Source organism: Vespa velutina, chromosome 5 (assembly GCF_912470025.1).
Source record: "Vespa velutina chromosome 5, iVesVel2.1, whole genome shotgun sequence".
NCBI classification, from domain to species: domain Eukaryota; kingdom Metazoa; phylum Arthropoda; class Insecta; order Hymenoptera; family Vespidae; genus Vespa; species Vespa velutina.
This window is the reverse complement of record NC_062192.1, coordinates 6,317,726-6,335,566: the sequence shown is the minus strand read 5'-3', so window position 1 is coordinate 6,335,566 and position 17,841 is coordinate 6,317,726. Positions and strand designations below refer to the sequence as shown.

General features: G+C 31.7%; 1 protein-coding gene across 6 annotated transcripts in view; it reads left to right on the top strand.

The window, feature by feature from the left end:
• Window positions 1-17,841, top strand: part of LOC124949354 (transcriptional activator Myb) — a 38,771-nt gene that overhangs the window by 14,080 nt on the left and 6,850 nt on the right. For all 6 annotated transcript variants that reach the window (XM_047494299.1, XM_047494300.1, XM_047494298.1 and 3 more), the window contains 2 exons: window positions 15,396-15,564; window positions 16,405-16,563. In XM_047494299.1, coding sequence (XP_047350255.1) covers window positions 15,396-15,564; window positions 16,405-16,563 — 328 coding nt within the window. The remainder of the gene's footprint in view (window positions 1-15,395; window positions 15,565-16,404; window positions 16,564-17,841) is intronic.

Genomic DNA, 17,841 nt, shown 5'->3' with positions numbered 1-17,841 from the left:
TAGTACAGATTATGTAGCGTGGACAGCTTCCTAAGCTGTTTTATATGTATATATGTATATATGTACATGCTCTGGGTGTAACTATTAAACAACATGTATTAACTATATGTTACTAAATTTCTGGAACACTTGCGTAATGAAAAACAAATAGAATTGATCTATTATGCTAACTTACGTTATCTTTTCTATTTTGCTTCGTAATAATGATTTTTACTTTATCATATTCGATTAAATTTAAAAAATGTGTATTATACATATTAATATCTTTTCCTTTTTTGGGCATAAATATTATAACGAGTCATAATAGTTACACGTATTATTATTATTATTATTATTATTATTATTATTATTATTATTATTATTATTATTATTATTATTATTATTATTATTATTATTATTATTATTATTACTATTATCAACATCAATTCGTTACCTCGGTAAATGATTTCGAAATTTTTTATGTGTACATTTTTTTATTTTTTTTTTTTTTTTATTATTTTTTATTTTTTTTTTTTTTTTTTTAACAAAATTTTTTTTATAATCATAAATGGCTTCGCGTGCAAGGAGTTAAAAGTGAATATCATTTGATATCAAGGAAAATTTCATTTCATTTTATCAATGAATTTTAACGAATAAAAAAAGGATGGGGGTGGGGAGTGGGAGTTGGGTGAATAAAGAGACTGATAAATAGGTAGACGACGACGACGACGAAGAGTCGAGGAAGGAAGACTCACACCGGTTTCTCTTTCTTTCTTTTTATTTTTCGTGTTGCGAATGACTCTAGAAGGAAAAAAGAGTCAGACAGATAGAGAAAAAGAGAGAGAGAGAGAGAGAAGAAATTCTACTTTTTGGTAGAGGAACGTTCGTTAACTGATTCGAAATATACTTACATACTTACGTAGATTTAAACGTAGAGGGATAACTTTTCCATGGGTCCATTCTCGTCGTAGTTCACAGCTTGACGACGAGTGGCTACCCACCTTGGAGAAACTAAACCCGGAGATTTAAACCCGGTTTATGAAGAACCTCGTTCATTGTCGGCCAACCAGACAGGCAGGCAGACTGCCAGTAAGCTAGCAAGCAAGCAAGCAACCAACCCGTTGTGCCCTTTTCGTCGTTTAAAGACAGATGGTTCCAAGCTTCGTTGATCCTAAGATCTTTACTTTCGTATGCTCCATTGTAAAAACTTATGTATAATCATATAAGACGGTTAAGTCAGATAAAATTAGAATTTAGTTGGTGATAGGGACGGGGATGGATACGAGGGAGGGAGTTTATTTTCTTTTTTGCTTTGTTTTTTGTTTTTTTTTTTCTTTTTCTTTTCTTTTTTTCTTTTTTTATTGTTCGTTTTATTCTCCTCCATGCATCCCATTTTTACGAAATATACGAATCTTATTAACGTGCGATTTGTCATTTGAATTCTTTTCTTTATTATTATTATTATTATTATTATTATTATTATTATTATTATTATTGTTATTGTTATTGTTATTGTTATAATTATCTCCTACAATTTATTGCTAAATTTCATAACATTTATAGTGTCATATATATATATATATATATATATATATATATATTAGAAAAGGAAAAAAGAAGAAAGATAATGTAAAAAATTTTACGTTATCTGCATATGTAAAGATATATGTACATTTATCTAATGTACTTACATATGTATGTATTTATTTTATAAAATATTTTAATTAACATGACTTGCTTTTTCTTCTTTTGTTTTATCTATGCGTCGCAAAAAGCTACTTGTAAATAATCACAAGGTTCAATCCAAGTTAAAACGAGCTAATAAAAACTTATCTTTGCATGTATGTACGTAGTTAAATGATAGTTATATACATATGACTGTTAAAATTTTAACTTCTTTTTTCTTTTCGTTTTTTCCTTTCCTTTTTTGTGTTTTTCCTTTTTTTTTTTTTTTTTTTTTTTTCCTTGCATAAACATGCAACAAATATTCTTTATCATTAAATTTAATCGATAATATGCTGTTTTAATCATTTCATTTCTCTTTGAGAGAACGTTAAAGGTGCAGCTAAATAAGTCCGAAAAATATTCCGACGAATAATTATTAGATGTTATATCTAATATAAAGGCCGGCCCTTCTCAGTTAGATTTATAAATCACAAGAAGTATTCGCTTTGGCGAATCATACATTAGCATATATTCAATGTGAAATTACCAGGTAAAAGGACGTTACAGGTCCACAAACGTTGGAACGTTAACATTGATGAGAGAAGGTCAAAGTGATTCGAGGTCCTACAGGATGAACGAACAAGAGAGATAGAGAGAGAGATAGAGAAAAAGAGAGAGAGAGAGAGAGAGAGAGAGAGAGAGAGAGAGAGAGAGAGAGAGAGAGAGAGAGAGAAAGAGAAAGAGAATGTGAGCATACTACACGCTTGCTTTCGTTGTTTTCGACCGGTTAGGGATACAGTTTCGTTTTTTACATTCATGAATATATCTTTTCCTCCTCCTCTTCCTCCTTCTTCTCCTCCTACTCGTTCCATAAAACAAACTCGACAACTCCTACGCGCAATAAAAATGAATGAATGAAGCGACAACACTGATATCGTCGTAGATATATCTATCTACATACATATATATACATATATATATATATATATATATATATATATATATATATATATAGGTAGACATTTAAATTTGCATTCATATTTAATGGCCAATGAAATAAATATAAGTAAATAATAAAAAATGATTCGAGATATTTTATTCTCGATGTATTATTATTCTATTTGATTTTTAGAGAAAGATAATTTTTTAATTATATAGATGAAAAAATATAATAGCCAAGAGGAAAAAAAGATAAAAGAAAAAAAAAAATGAGCAAAAATATTTAAGATGATCATAAGACTGAGTCTTCTCTTAACGTTGATCAGAATTTCGTTTAAAGACTTTAATAATAATTTTACATACGTATATTTGTGTGTAACATCATTGTCATTTCAAAATTAATATTTTCTTTTATTATTATAGCGATTAAATATATATTTTTGTTTAAAGATATTGTTAAAATATTACGATGAAAAATCCGAGCAATGCGAGTTATGTTAAGAATCAATGTGTTTTTTACGACCATACCAATTGATAATATTCTCTTCTTGAAATAATGTATATATGTCCTTACGTATAGAAAATCGTAATATGATTTATCTTAAAAATCAATGTGCTCTAGAATCTATTGTGTTACTAAAGTCAAAAGTTATTCTCCTTGAAACATATTGGCTTTTACACGAAGTATGTTAGAAAATAGTCTCTCTTGGGTCGCGTCGAAAGAAAGTATTTACTTTTCAAGGTTAGTCGACCTTGCCATTCGAAGGAAGAAACATTTGAGAAACATATATACAATATAGAACGTGCTTAGAGAACGTGCTTCCTCTCCCCTTCCCCTCTCCCCTTTCCCCCGTTTGCGTGTCTTATATTCCAAAGACGAAAACATATTTCTTCGTCATTTCTTAAATGTTCTCGTTAACTATCCCTTCACCCTCCCTACCCTCCCCCTTCTCTTTTGGTAACAAAATTTTTTCCATTATGGTAAAAAAAAAAAAAAAAAAAAAAAAAAAAAAAAAAAAAAAAATTAAATTCCTTCTGGCTTATCTCGTGACAAACTTAGGTTACCAACGACCGACGTATCGTCTCCCTTTACGTACGTACATGCATTCTTATATACATGTATATATATATACATGTATATATATATACATGTATATATATACATGTATATATATATACATGTATATATATATATATACATACATACATACATACATGCATTAGTATATATACCATACGTGATAGAGTTCGTTTAAAAATGCATCGTGCTCTGTGTTTGGATCTCTTGACCTCCTTCTCAACGAAGCGAAAAAAAAAACAAACAAACGTAGTATATATGTACTCTCGAAGATTAAAAATAACGAAACTCGTGTCCGTTATTCCGCATTAAAATGGAATAAATTAAATAGATAATTAAATGGAGTAGACTTTTATAAGAATCAAATGATGACTTTCTGATCGTGTGTTATGTCCAATGGCTTTATTACTTTCTTTTTTTTTTTTTCTTTTTTTTTCTTTTTTTTTTTCTTTTTCTTTTTCTTGACACTTAATGTAAAATAATATAAATTACTTGATATAAAATACTTAATATAAAATTTAAGACGAATATATTATTTATTTCCGAGAAATTAATAATATCCTTTCTTGCGTCCTTTCTTAAAAAAAAAAAAAAATTGACGTTTTAAATACAGCAATATTACGTGTCAAAAGATATACGATGGAATAAAATTATCGTGAATTTTTAAAAATACAATTATATTATTAGCTTTAATTTCAATTTGCCCAAACGGAAAAAAAGGTTTTTCTATTTCATATTCTTGAAATTGATAGTTCTATTTATTGAATTTATTATATTATATCAGTCCGTCGCAAATTTTTATTTGATTATAATTACGTCATTTTGATTTTTTTTTTTTTTTCTTTTTTTTTTTCTTGATATAGTGAATGTATTAAATGGTTCATATTCGCATAGATAAAAATAAATTTACCTCTCGGTATTGTTTGCAAATACGATGTGTGTGATATGAATTTTTTTTATAACACAATATAATGGCTTTTATTTCAAGTATCGTTTTTCGTATCCATTGACGAGGTCCCATTTACGTAATTTTTTTCATTAAATATAATAGGAAATCTAAACATAGAAAAAAATGGGTTTATTTAATTGATACCGATTACGTAATTCGTTTTAATGAAATAAAAAAAAAAAAAAATAAAATAAAATCTAGTATATTTTTAATATTCAAGGAATCGCACATATAATTATTCTTTTACATTTTTTTCATTCCGCCTAATTTTATATTACATACGGACAAGTCCTTTCTCTTTTTTTTTCTCTTAAACGAATGAATAAACGAAACACGTTTTAAACTCGTTTTCACGAACGGCAATACGTTTAAGTACTCTATCATTATTTTATTTATCCGAGCGATCATTCAAAGCGAAGATCATGCGAACTATAATACCTCACTAAAGCACCGTTAGAAGTCTTTTTTCTGTTTTTCTTTTCTTTTCGTTTTTTTCTTTTTTTTTTTGTAATACATACCGGGATAACTTGTAACAAGTTACACCGGGGTTCGCACGGGTGGGGGGGGGGGGTTACATATTCTTACATACGATCCCATGAATTTCTTTCCTCTCTCTTTTCTCCTCATAACGAGATTTAACCCTTTAAATAAGCCCGACAATATTGAAAAACGAAATTCGTACGATAAAATCTGTTTTGTAGTAGGCACCCAGATAAAGAAAATACATAAGTAAGTACATCAACTTGTATGTTCCCTTCCAGATGGACTCTATTATCTTGCTTTTTTCTCTCTTTCTTTTCTTTTCTTTCTATTTTTTTCTTTCATTTTTCTTTTTATATATACATATATGTATATATCCAACGTAGAAGAAAAGTGAGTTCAAGATCATCTCTCTCTCTCTCTCTCTCTCTCTCTCTCTCTCTCTCTCTCTCTCTTTCTTTCTTTTTCTCTCTTTCTTCCTTTCCCTCTTCTATCTCTCGTAGGGGTTGGTTTTTTAAAATGAATCGAGTTACAAATTTCGCAAAGGGGTTCGGAGTTCTTTGGAAACGAAGGACGTTTTACCGAGATGGGCAACCGAACATTTCTAAAGGGAGAGAAAGACGTCGACGGCTTTTCTATCGTGTTCCTCGTGGTCTCGTTCCTTCATTCTTTCATTTAGCATTATTTTCGTATGATGTCTCGGCGCTCTTTTTATGCTCGACGACGTTGAACGACATCGGCGAGGGTCCCATGTAAGCATGCACATACGCAATCTCTCTCTCTCTCTCTTTCTCTCTTTCTCTCTTTCTCTCTCTCTCTCTCTCTCTCTCTTTACTCTTTTCGAGTACCTTGGCATCTGCTCGAGTCAAGAAAGACTCCAAAGTCTGCTTATTTACATCGTTCAATGACCAAAACCAAGATTAAAACCGAGACCAAGAACAAGAAATTTGTTTTTACGTGGCATTATTCCCTTTTGTGACATGCATCCCCTCATCCCCCTCACCTTTTCTCCTTCCAGATCCTCCTCTGTAACGTCCCCTCTCGTCACCCTCCCTTTTCAAACTTTTATAAATTGCATATATCCGCAAGTATGAAAGAGTGAATCAAAAAAAAAAAAAAAAAAAAAAAAAAAAAAAAAAAAAAAAAAAAAAAAAAAAATTAAAAAATAAAAATAAAAAATGGGTAAAGTGTCAGACCAGAGACGTTTCGCGTTTCGCATCTGTACCCACTTCCGGTCTAGTCTCGTTTTACGCAATGATAAAGTATTAGAGTTCTGTAACTTACGTTCAAAGTATTAAGTTTTTATAATGATTATTATTATTTTTTTGTTTGTTTTTTTTTGTCGAAGTAACGATTTATTTGATTAACAAAGGAAAAAAAACTTTCGAGTATTTACTTTAGATCGAATGATTGATGTCGCGATGATTGAAAAAAAAGAAAAAAATATCTGCTATTCGATTTAATGTTATCTATTAGATAGTTCTAGGGGATAATTTCATTAATTAAGAATATTAATTAATTATAAAAAATACATTTTAAACGAGTTATTATTTATATATTTATATATATATATATATTCATGAATATTAAATGTTGAATGTGTATAAAAAATTTCGTTCGAAGGTTTTATTTCGGACGGCTAAAGAAATATCGATTTTATTGATCGAAACTGTTAACCTACTTCTCAAGCGCATTAATCGAGGTCCCTTTATAATACAAAGCGAAACGTTTCGTTGTTGCGTTGCATTTGAATTTATTCTGAAATATAACGAAATTGATTTTGTTAAGATTACTTACGTTGCATTTGAATTTATTCTGAAATATAACGAAATTGATTTTGCTAAGATTACTCAATTAATTGTCGCGTAAAAATTATTTGAAATATAAAAACAAACGTCGTTCAGTTCCACTTCAGAAACCATCGACCAGTCGTCGATCGTAATACCCATATAAACGAATCACTTTCTGTCTATATTTACGTAGACCTAAATAATAGACGAAAGAAAAAATTATGATCGTGAGATATTTCGGGATCGCGAGAATGAACTTTGATAAAGTTTCCCGTGGTATACTTTTATTATATCTCACGTGTTCGTGAAAAGAAATAAAAAGAAAAGAAACAAAAAAGAAAAAGAAGGAAGAAGTAAAGATATTAGGGTTACTCTTTTCTCACCCCTTAGCGTTATACTTTCGCATCAGGTATGTACTTACCTATTCTATGTGTGCTCGACCGAGAGAAACTTTTTGGCATCGCATTGGATCGGATCGCATCGGATCACATCGTATCGTCCTCTCATCCAAATCGTACAAGACTCGAATTCACCCCTTATATTCCCACGCTGGAATTAAAGATTCACGGACGAAACTACCCATCGCACTTGTCATGGGAATGAGCACCGGGTGGAGCTCTCTTTTATGTAATACATATATATATGCACAATCGGTAAGGAAGGATACCTTGATGAAGAGAAAGAGAGATGGGGAATGGGGGATGGCATATATGCTAAGGGATGGGGTGGGGGGATGGAAACGAGCAAGACCCCAAGACTTCCCCGCGTTTTTTAGGATTCGTGAAGGGTCGAAGATATATATATGTATATATATATATATATTCATGTACATATAGGTGCATTTGTGTAGATAATGGGCATGTATAGGTATACGTATACGTACACGTTTCTCCCCTCAGCGATACTCAGCGTGGCTTTTACCATCACTACTACCATCTAATCATCATCAGAAGCAACAACACCACTACGATCATTACTACCACTACCATCGCCACCACCACCACCACCATCATCATCATCATCACGAATACTACTACTAGCGTCGATATTTAGAGACGCACGCGTGCGTCATAGTAATGGCGGGTGCAAGCGTTTTCTCCTCTTCGTATTTCTACGTGGGGAAATACGACGTCGGTGCGAGTGCATCGGGGCAGGTGGTAGCCAGATGTCTCTCGTAAGGGCTTCCACCCTGGTGTTGTCGTTTTCCTCGATCCTTGTTCGTGTTGGACTATGCCGGCTACGTTCGGTTGTACGGACGTAGAATCGAACGATCTTTTTTTTTGTTTTGTTTTTTTTTTTTTTTCTAATTAATTATCCTAGGACTTTTTCTGAAAGACATAATCCAAGAAAAAAAACTTTTGTATAATTTAAAATCGTATATATTAGTAACTCGATTCATTCGCGTATTTTATGTTTTGGAGTTCGCGATGAGTCATACTTCGATCGGTCCCATTGAAAATAATCACTTGGGGAATATGAAACAAGATAAGAGAAGGATATATGAACATATAAGATCATAGGGTAAGATCATATTTTTCTTGCTTATATCATTATTGGATTGTATTCTATTTAGTTTTCTTTTTTATTTTTCTCTTTTTATTTGATCGTTTACAAACCGATATCTATTCATTGTGGTATTAAAAATATCATTTGATAAAATTTACTTTTCAATTTCATTGGATATTTGTTTTTAATACGATCGTAAAATATAAAAAATATTGATTCATCTAATTCTTCGATCAGTTTATATGCTACGAAATTAAGAAATCTTTCAAATAGTGTTTCTTTCAATTGTTCAAAATAATTGATAAAGTTTCAGAGGTTTTCAATACTTTTTTTTTTTTTGTTTTTACTCCAGTCGATTATCATTGCCATCGAAAATGATTGACTAGAACTATTTCGTTGAGTATGAAAAATAAAAAAATAAAATATATATATATATATCCGAGTACAGGATCATGTTTTAATATATGTGAATAAGTTATAAAAGTATTCTTATCATTTGCAAATAAAGTCGATTGATCAGAGGGTGATCTCCACATGGGGGCTGATAGGAGTTACTTTTTATAAACAGTCCGTATGCAGACGCGTGTGTTCGTAGTCATCGAGGTACCACGCTGCGTGAAGGATCTATTAATAGATATGGCTTCTAGTGATCGTTCGTAGAGGGACCAACAACACTTTCACAGATATCGTTTTGAAAATGAACATTGAAAAACAAGATCCATCTTATTCGAGCGTTTTTTATCAGATCAATAGGATCCTTGGATCCTCAGATCAAAGGAAATAATAATTTGCATAATTATTGACAAAAGTGTCCTTAAATATCTTTAAATATATGTCTCCCTTTTTTTTTCTCTAATCTTTGAATGATTTAATCGAACCAATTTGAAGCGTCGTATTATTAAAAAAAAAAAAAAAAGAAAAATCTGTGTACGATCTACTTCAAATGAATAATTCGAAAATGAATGTTCTTTCTCTACCAACTAGAAAACTAACATCTTTCTCTTCGCTTTCTAATTTCAAACATCGTTCAGACTAATACAGATATCTTCTATCGGAATACTTTTTCCAATATCTTCGTATAGGAAATAGAATCGTTTCCGTTTCGTTAAATGTTTGAATCAATCAATGTGCCATTTTATTGAGTAAAACATAACATGATCTTCTTGTGGGAGATCAATGATCAACTTATTCCTAAAAGAAACGATTTAACTTGTCATTGTTATGTTCACTTACGTCACTGTCGCCAACTCTTACCGTAGTTGGCGCCAAGACAAGCTTCATAGAATTTTTTTTTATTTCTCTCTCTTTCTCTCTCTCTTTCTCTTTCTCTTTTTTTTTTTTTTATGTCGACGGGAATACAGCAGCAGCAGGAGCCATTTAAGAATCTCGTTCTCGAGTTCATGTGTCATTTAAAGGAAGACTGATCTTTATAATAATTCCATTCATATGATTCACAAAGGAAAGAGTTCGGTCTATAAAATGGGATCGAACTTATCCGATTGAATAGTATTCTCGAATAAATAAATATCGTTCGATATAATACCTTTAGGATTCGTTAAATGAATCATTCGTGATTAAACGTATTGATTAACAATAAGATCTAATAAACAATTGACCAATCACGGCTCTTCCTAATTAGATTTATTGAAAGTAATGTTAATACGAGACATTAACTTTAAAATGACGATTGAAAAGAGTATTGATAGCATCGTTTCTCTCGAAGTTCAAAGAAACGCGAAGGGTGGAAAAACGAAGAGGGTGGAATGTAAGGGAAGCAGCTGACACGAATAGGAACGAATGCTATTTGGATTTATGCACCTGGTCTCCCTGGTAACTATGAAAAATTGAGATCGGAAACTAATATTTTCCCTCTTTCTTTCTCTCTCACTTTTTTTCCTTTTTTATGGACAGGACTTCAGAAAAAATATAAAATAATAATTTCATCACAGGCTAATTCGTTCAATATAATTCAACGATTTGAATTATCTTCATATCCTTGCATAATTAAAATCAATAGGATCGTTTAATACTTAAGAGTTAAACAGGACTCGTTGGTCTATCTTTCATTCTTATACACACACACACACACACGTGCGCACACGCACATACACACGTATATATGCATGTATATAAGAATTTGCGGAATAAGGGAAAGAAAAAGGATTCTTGATGATGTGTGAGTAACTCGCACGATGACCTTATTGTTGCGTGACGAACGACAGCCGGACGGAAGGAAGGAAGGAATAGAGAAGGAAGGTGCTGTAGTAGATGGGGAGAAAAGAAGACGACGCGTTGAACGCTGAAGGGCGCCCCCGAAGTCGTAAGAAAGAGGGGAAACCTTCTTACTGTGCCCTGGGACAGGAGAATGGAGGAAGCGTGTTTGAAAAAAGGGGGGAAACTTTTGATAATTCGGCAGATGTCTCGTGGCTTGCCAAGCCACGAGTCTTTGCCTATATATGTATACATATAGGTGTGTGATGTATGTGTGTGTATATATATATATATATATGTGTATATGTATATGTATATGTACACGTACATATACATATATTTTGTACATATATATGTAAGAGGCGGCCATGTAAGTAGTCCTTGTAGTCCTTCTTATTTTTCCTTTTCTATACCATTTGGCTCGTGGTCATTCGTCGTGAATGATGAAATTTCCAATCAGGTAACAAGGGACAATGAACTGTTCTACTCAAAATATAAAAATCGTCACAGTTACTTTTCTGAACTTTTTGCAACGGTTCAGATCCATGGACGACAAATACCTACGTTGCTGTTGTTATTATTATTATTATTATTATTATTATTATTATTATTATTATTATTATTATTATTATTATTATTATTACTATTATTATTATTATTATTATTATTATTATTATTATTATTATTATTACTATTATTATTACTATTATTATTGTTATTTTTTTTTTTCTTTTTATTTACTTTTCGTGTAATTTTTCAATAAAGAAATATATCACTTCTCATAATTAGTGGTCCGATATAAAGTATTACACAAACATGTACTTGATACTTTAACTGATCGGATTCAAACGCTTCTATATAATTATTTCGAAAAATAAAAAAGATAGATAGTTGTATGTATTCTATGTATATTACGTATTCAAATAAAATTCGATACGAATCTTTTGTGAATACGTATCGAAAAATGAAAGTAATGCCTCCAAATGGGCTTGAATCGTATAATAGATTTCGAATCTAATAATAGATACGAAACCTTTTCTAAGTAACTATCTGATCAGAAATTTTATCCTATATCAAATTATTGGTTTCTTGCTTTAAAATCAATGATCGTACTATCTTTATTCATGATTTATTATTCTAAAACAATAATTGATATTATAATAATGTACAGGAGTTTACCATACGGATATTTTTTTTTTTGTATTATTATTATTTTTTTTCTTTTTTTTTCTTTTTTTTCTTTTTCTTTTTTTTTTTAATATTATCACAATATTTCATTTTCTCGAAGTGATTACGGATTTTTTGACAAGTATTTTTTAAATTAGATTTGCAATTTATTACGCGCAAATTTTTATTGTATTTTTTTTTTCTTTTTTCTTTTTTTATTGCACGTTTGAAATATTATTATGGAATATACTGCTACAGTATATTTCAAGATTCTAATAGGTCAGACTTGTGAAAGTTACAGATTCTTTCTAATATTGAAATTTTGGAAATCTTTTAATAGGCCCGCAGCTACTCATTCTAGTGTTCAAAATCAAAGCTTGTTGATATAAATTGAATACATTGTAATTTGTAATAATTTGTAACATTGATGCTTCGAAATAGTATTCGAAAATTTGCTAAACGAAATTCGGATTTGTAAACATATATATGTACGTATGTAGATATTGAATTTGATTTCATATCTATTTGTAATTTATATAATTCTTTAGAAACTCTCGTTCCTTTTGAGAATTAGAAAAAGGATAATTCTAATGGAGTGCCGTGAAAATCATATAAATTGTGACTCGAGAGAGAAAGAGAGAAGTGGCAGCTGTTTCCTTTTTTTACCAAGACACCTGCTGTCGACTATTAAATCTTTTGAAGAAAACTTAATTATGATTTTACTTCCTTAAATAGCCAAGATGTATGAATGTATTCTTAATTATGAAAGGCAAACGGATCTACGGATTAAGCTGATTTCCGATTTCCTCGTGTGGTTTCTGTTGGATCTTATCTTATCGTTAAGATTAAAACTTTTTTTTTCTTCTCCCTTTCTTCTTCTTCTTCTTCTTCTTCTTCTTCTTCTTTTTTTTCTAAGGCTGGCTCTTTCAAAAGTTCCGGAGATCATTAGGATTAAATGGAATTATCGAGAAAATTAATTAAAAGGAAATTCAATCGTTAGAAATTCATTCGAATGGGAAACATGAAGGGACTATATTATATATATATATATATATATATATATATATATATATATATATATTATAATCAATGTATTTTTACGTATCTACACGTGCACTCGAACGATAACATCGTTGATATATCATTAATATGTATCTGTTCCCTTGTTAACCCACGTGCAAGGAAGTTAGAAAGAAAGGATGGTTGAAGATATATGAGACACAGGAAGAAATAAACGACATTTAACAGCTTTCATCCGTGAATATGCGCGACGAATAGGGAGAACTATGTTCATTCCTCTTCCTGTTTGTATTAAGTGATACAAGGTTGTTAAGTAATATTTCTTCAAACGAAAGAATAATAATAATAATATATAATATATATATATATAATTAAATTATTTTTTCGATATCAATAAAAAAAAAACTTTGACTGGTTCGAACAAAATTCCCTTATTTTTATTGTTCTTTTTTCTTTTCTTTTCTTTTTTCTTTTTTTTTTCTTTTTCTTTTTCTGTATTTTAATTTTCAAAATTTTGCATTCGGTAGCGGAATAAAAATTCGAATATTAATTTAACAAAGATTTATCAAATTGCTTGAGGTTATATTTCTTTTAATTTTAATACACGATTTTTATCTATTCGCATTAAAGATTTATAATTCTATTCGTAAACATATTCTAAACAAAATTATTCGATAATACGCGTATTCCTGTTACGCATATCCTTACGTATATTGTAATCCGATTCTGTTTATACGTCTTGAATTATTCATAAATGAGTATGAATAATTTTCATAAATCGTAAAACTAGAAGAAACGTAATCGGCAAATAGAAATTCTACTCGTATTATATATAATATATATATATATATATATATTTTTTTTATTTGTTTTCTTATCTGATAAGAAAGATACAAATAATCTTATATTACTTACGTGAAATTTTAAACGAAAATAGCGAATAAGTTTTTAGCGATATTGCCACGTGCTTCAGCAACAAAGCTCAAGGATAATAGCGACCGTTTGAAGTTTCACGAAGGTGAAAGATTCTTCTTTACTTACATAACGCAAACCGAAAGGCGCGACATGGGGCACGCCTTTGCTGCCTTCGAATACATATACGATTCATTCACGATAACTTCTTAGTCTCCCCCTCTTTTTTTCTAAACATTTTACTTCCTAGTCGTCCGACGAGGAACAACCAACCTCATCGCGAATATCTAATAACTTGCTAGAATTTCGAAAGAATTCCTTACGGGTTTAAAGAAGTTCCACTCAATCATTTAGTAAAAGCTAATAGAACGAGTTGTGGTTTCATTGGTTTGGTATGTGGGAACATTTTTATTGATTTCTTTTCTTTTTTTTTTTGTTTTTTTTTTTTATCATCATTATTATTATTATTATCATCATCATCATCATCATCATCATCATCATCATCATCATCATCATTATTATCGTCAACAATGTCATTGATAAAGCTCAATCGTTTTTCCCAATTATTTTTCTCTCTTTTTCCTCAACAGCTGCTAACTTCAAAGATCATTCCAAACGCTGTTTGTATGCTCCTCGTATGAGGAATTAAAAAGGGGAAGTTATGCAATGATAGCATTTACGGGACGTAACTGTGAGCGCACGTGACGTAAACATATGCGATGCGCAGATGGTCCACTGGACTCTCTTATCGGTCGTCGTTTTCTTTATTTTCTCTTCCTGTTTATCATGATTATCCATTTCGCTAATCGTCATCCCCCAACGACGACGATGATGATGATGATAATGATGATGATGATGATGATGGTGATGATAACGATAATATCTCTCCGTTCGACGATATCGTCATTTCTTATTTATGACGATTGTCTTCAAAGTGATTCGATTTTGATGATAGGAAAAATTGAAACAAAATTAAAAAGGATAAAAATCAGCGCTATGGAATTGCATCAGGGCCATTGACAAGATATATCCTGTGCATCCATTAGAACGTGCAAAAAGGGGGAAAAGACAATGAGAGAAAGAATACACGACCGCACAAGCTGACACCGGACAGGATGTGGTTAGGGGTGGTGTCTGGAAGTTACTCTTTTTTTATTTTTCTTTTCCTTCTTCTTTTTTTCCTTTTTCGTTGAGGAACCGAAAGAGTAGGAGGGAAAGGGATAACGACAATGGTCTCATGACAAAGAATGGGCCTATCCACCCTTCCTTCTGAGATTTCCTTACCGAGAATAATTTTCTGCAAATTTATTTGGCATTATCTTAAAAGGAAAAAAAAAAAGGAGAGAAAAAGAAAAGAAAAGAAAAAAGGTCAATGAACTTTGATTCTTCTCACGCTTTTGATTCGACCAACTCGATTTCTTTTTCTTCTTTATTTTTTTTTTTTTTTTTTTTCTTTTTCTTTTTGAAGACTATTACATAAAATAAAATATCCTGCTGAAGGAAAGATCATTAATTCAAAAAAAAAAAAAAAAAAATCCAATTCCATTTATTTGGATTTGATAATTACAAGTCCCTTCCTGTTTTCTCCCTCGCCCCTCTCCCGCCTATTTTTTTTTTCTTTCCCATCTTTTGAATTTATCCAAATCCAGATAACTAGATAGGAGTATAACTGATGATCACGCATCTTATGAATTTTTAGATCGCGATCCGGCTACGATTCCAGCAGTGGTGAAGATTCCGAAAACGAGTATGGTACTGGTATCGTTCGGGCTAACAGCAGTCAGTCACAAAATAATCCTGGCAACTCGAACGTCAACTCTCAGGGCCAAGGGAAACATATCAATAAGGGTCGTTGGACGAAGGAAGAGGTAAGAAGAGGACATCTTTTTATTTCTCTCTTTTCTCTCTCTCTCTCTCTCTCTCTCTCTCTCTCTCTCTCATCTGTCTGGCAATTCCGAATTCTGGATCCTTTGGCCGTATCATTATGGCGCTAACTCTCATGCGAGTTAAAAAGAGGACGGCAGGGGTCGGAACAATGAAACGTGCCCTCAAAAAGGACCAAACCCAGGAGAGTGCCACCCTTCATAAGTTTTTGAACGAGTTGCGTCGTGCCTTAGGGCAGATGCCCTCGTGTTGTTCTTCGACGCCTCTCACGGCCGTCATGTTATACGTGTTATATATTTATGTATATGTAGGTATATATATGTGTGCGTATAAATATATATATATATATATATATATATATATATATATATACGCATGCGTGTACATGTGCGAAGATTCGCAGAACGGTGCTCACGACCGACATATGGTTTCCCGTGGGAAAGCACACGCGAAAATCGATCGCGCTTTCGTGAACCATGCCCATGTACACATACAACTTTTATGAGAGAATTATAGCCATGAGTGGTAAAGGTAAGAGAATTGAGGGGGAAGAGGGGAGGAGTGAGATAGTTGTCGTCGTAATCGATTTTGGGACTCTTTCGAGTTTTCTATTTTCCTGTCTTGTTTTTTTATTATTTTATTATTTTTTTTTCTTTTTTTTTTTTTTCAAAGTTTACACAAATAATAATTATCGACTATAAATGTCTTTTTTTCTCTCTTTTTCTTTTTTTTTTTTTTGGTCGTTTCTTTTTTTGATTCCATTTGAATTTATAATTAAACAATCAGTCATACGAATCTCCATTAATTCGTCTGTTTTGTCGCAGGATGCTTTGTTGAAGCAGCTGGTCAGTAACGCTGAACAGAATGGATTACGATGGGACAATATAGCTGCTCATTTTCCCGAACGGAGCGACGTTCAATGTCAACAAAGATGGGCGAAAGTAGTAAATCCGGAATTAATCAAGGGCCCTTGGACCAAGGAGGTAAGGATGGAACTGCACGTGGGAAAAGAATTCATTCGTCACAGTCTGTACAGTTTCTTAATGTAAAATATTCGACCGTTCTCTTTAAAATCCTTCAGTTTTCTTTTTCTCCTTCCCTCCTCTCTTTCTCTCTGTACATTCTCTCTCTCTCTCTCTCTCTCTCTCTCTCTCTCTCTCTCTCTCTCTCTCTCTCTCTCTCTCTCTCTCTCTCTCTCTCTCTCTCTCTCTCTCTCTCTCTCTCTCTCTCTTCCTGTCTTTCTGTACCTGACTTTATCTCAATGCTCTTTCAACATTTCTTACTAAGTAAAACTTGGTCCTTTTATATTTAACAACTTGTTTCAAAGAAAAATCTTTCGACTGAATCAGATATTTTAGTAACTATTTAAAATGTTCCGCTGTATTCCGTACAGAAAATTTTTGCCTTTGTAAATCATTTTCTTTTTTCTATTTTTTTCTTTTTTCACTCTTTCATTGCAAGAGAAAAAAAAGAAAAGAAAAGGAAAGAAAAGAAAAGAAAAGTAAAGTAAAAGTGACGGACCACTTTCGTTGAAGATGTAAGTCCCGTTCATGGTGTAATCTCTCAATGAGAGATTTTCAAAGGACAAGAAGAAAACTCTGGGGAATAGATTGCTTTTTTTTTTTTTCCTTTTTTTTTTCTTTTTTCTTTTCTTTTTTTTTTTTTTTTTCCTCTATAGAACAGAGAATCCTTACTTTCGTTACTGGGTAACAGAACAGTATATACATATATACGAACGTAACAAACATAGTTACCAACCGCCTACGCGAGAACTTTGCCGGGTAGACTCGGTGGGGGGTATGCAAGAAGAAAAAAAGATCTACGGTCACGGAGATGCTGCGTCGTCGTCAGGTCCCGTGCCAATGCACTTGGCAACAGCCAAGGGCAATTCGAACGAGTGACTTCGAATCGACTCAGTCGATAATGCAGTTTCTCTTTTTAAATAACATTATTAAGATATTCGTATATTATCGTTTAATAACAAAATTGTCATGTCTTTTAATCTATATAAGAGGAAAAAAGAAGAAGAAAAAAGAAGAAGAAAAAGAAGAAGTAAAAGTAAAAGAGGAATAATTGGGAACGTTCAATCTTATTAATATATGTATATACATATGGGAGTATATACATATATATATATATATATATATATATATATATATATATATATATAATATTATGTCGAGCAAAACGTTGCCTAGATTTATGAACGATTCCAAAGTGTGGGTACGTGCTCTCATGGCTCTCGCTTCATCCATCTTTCC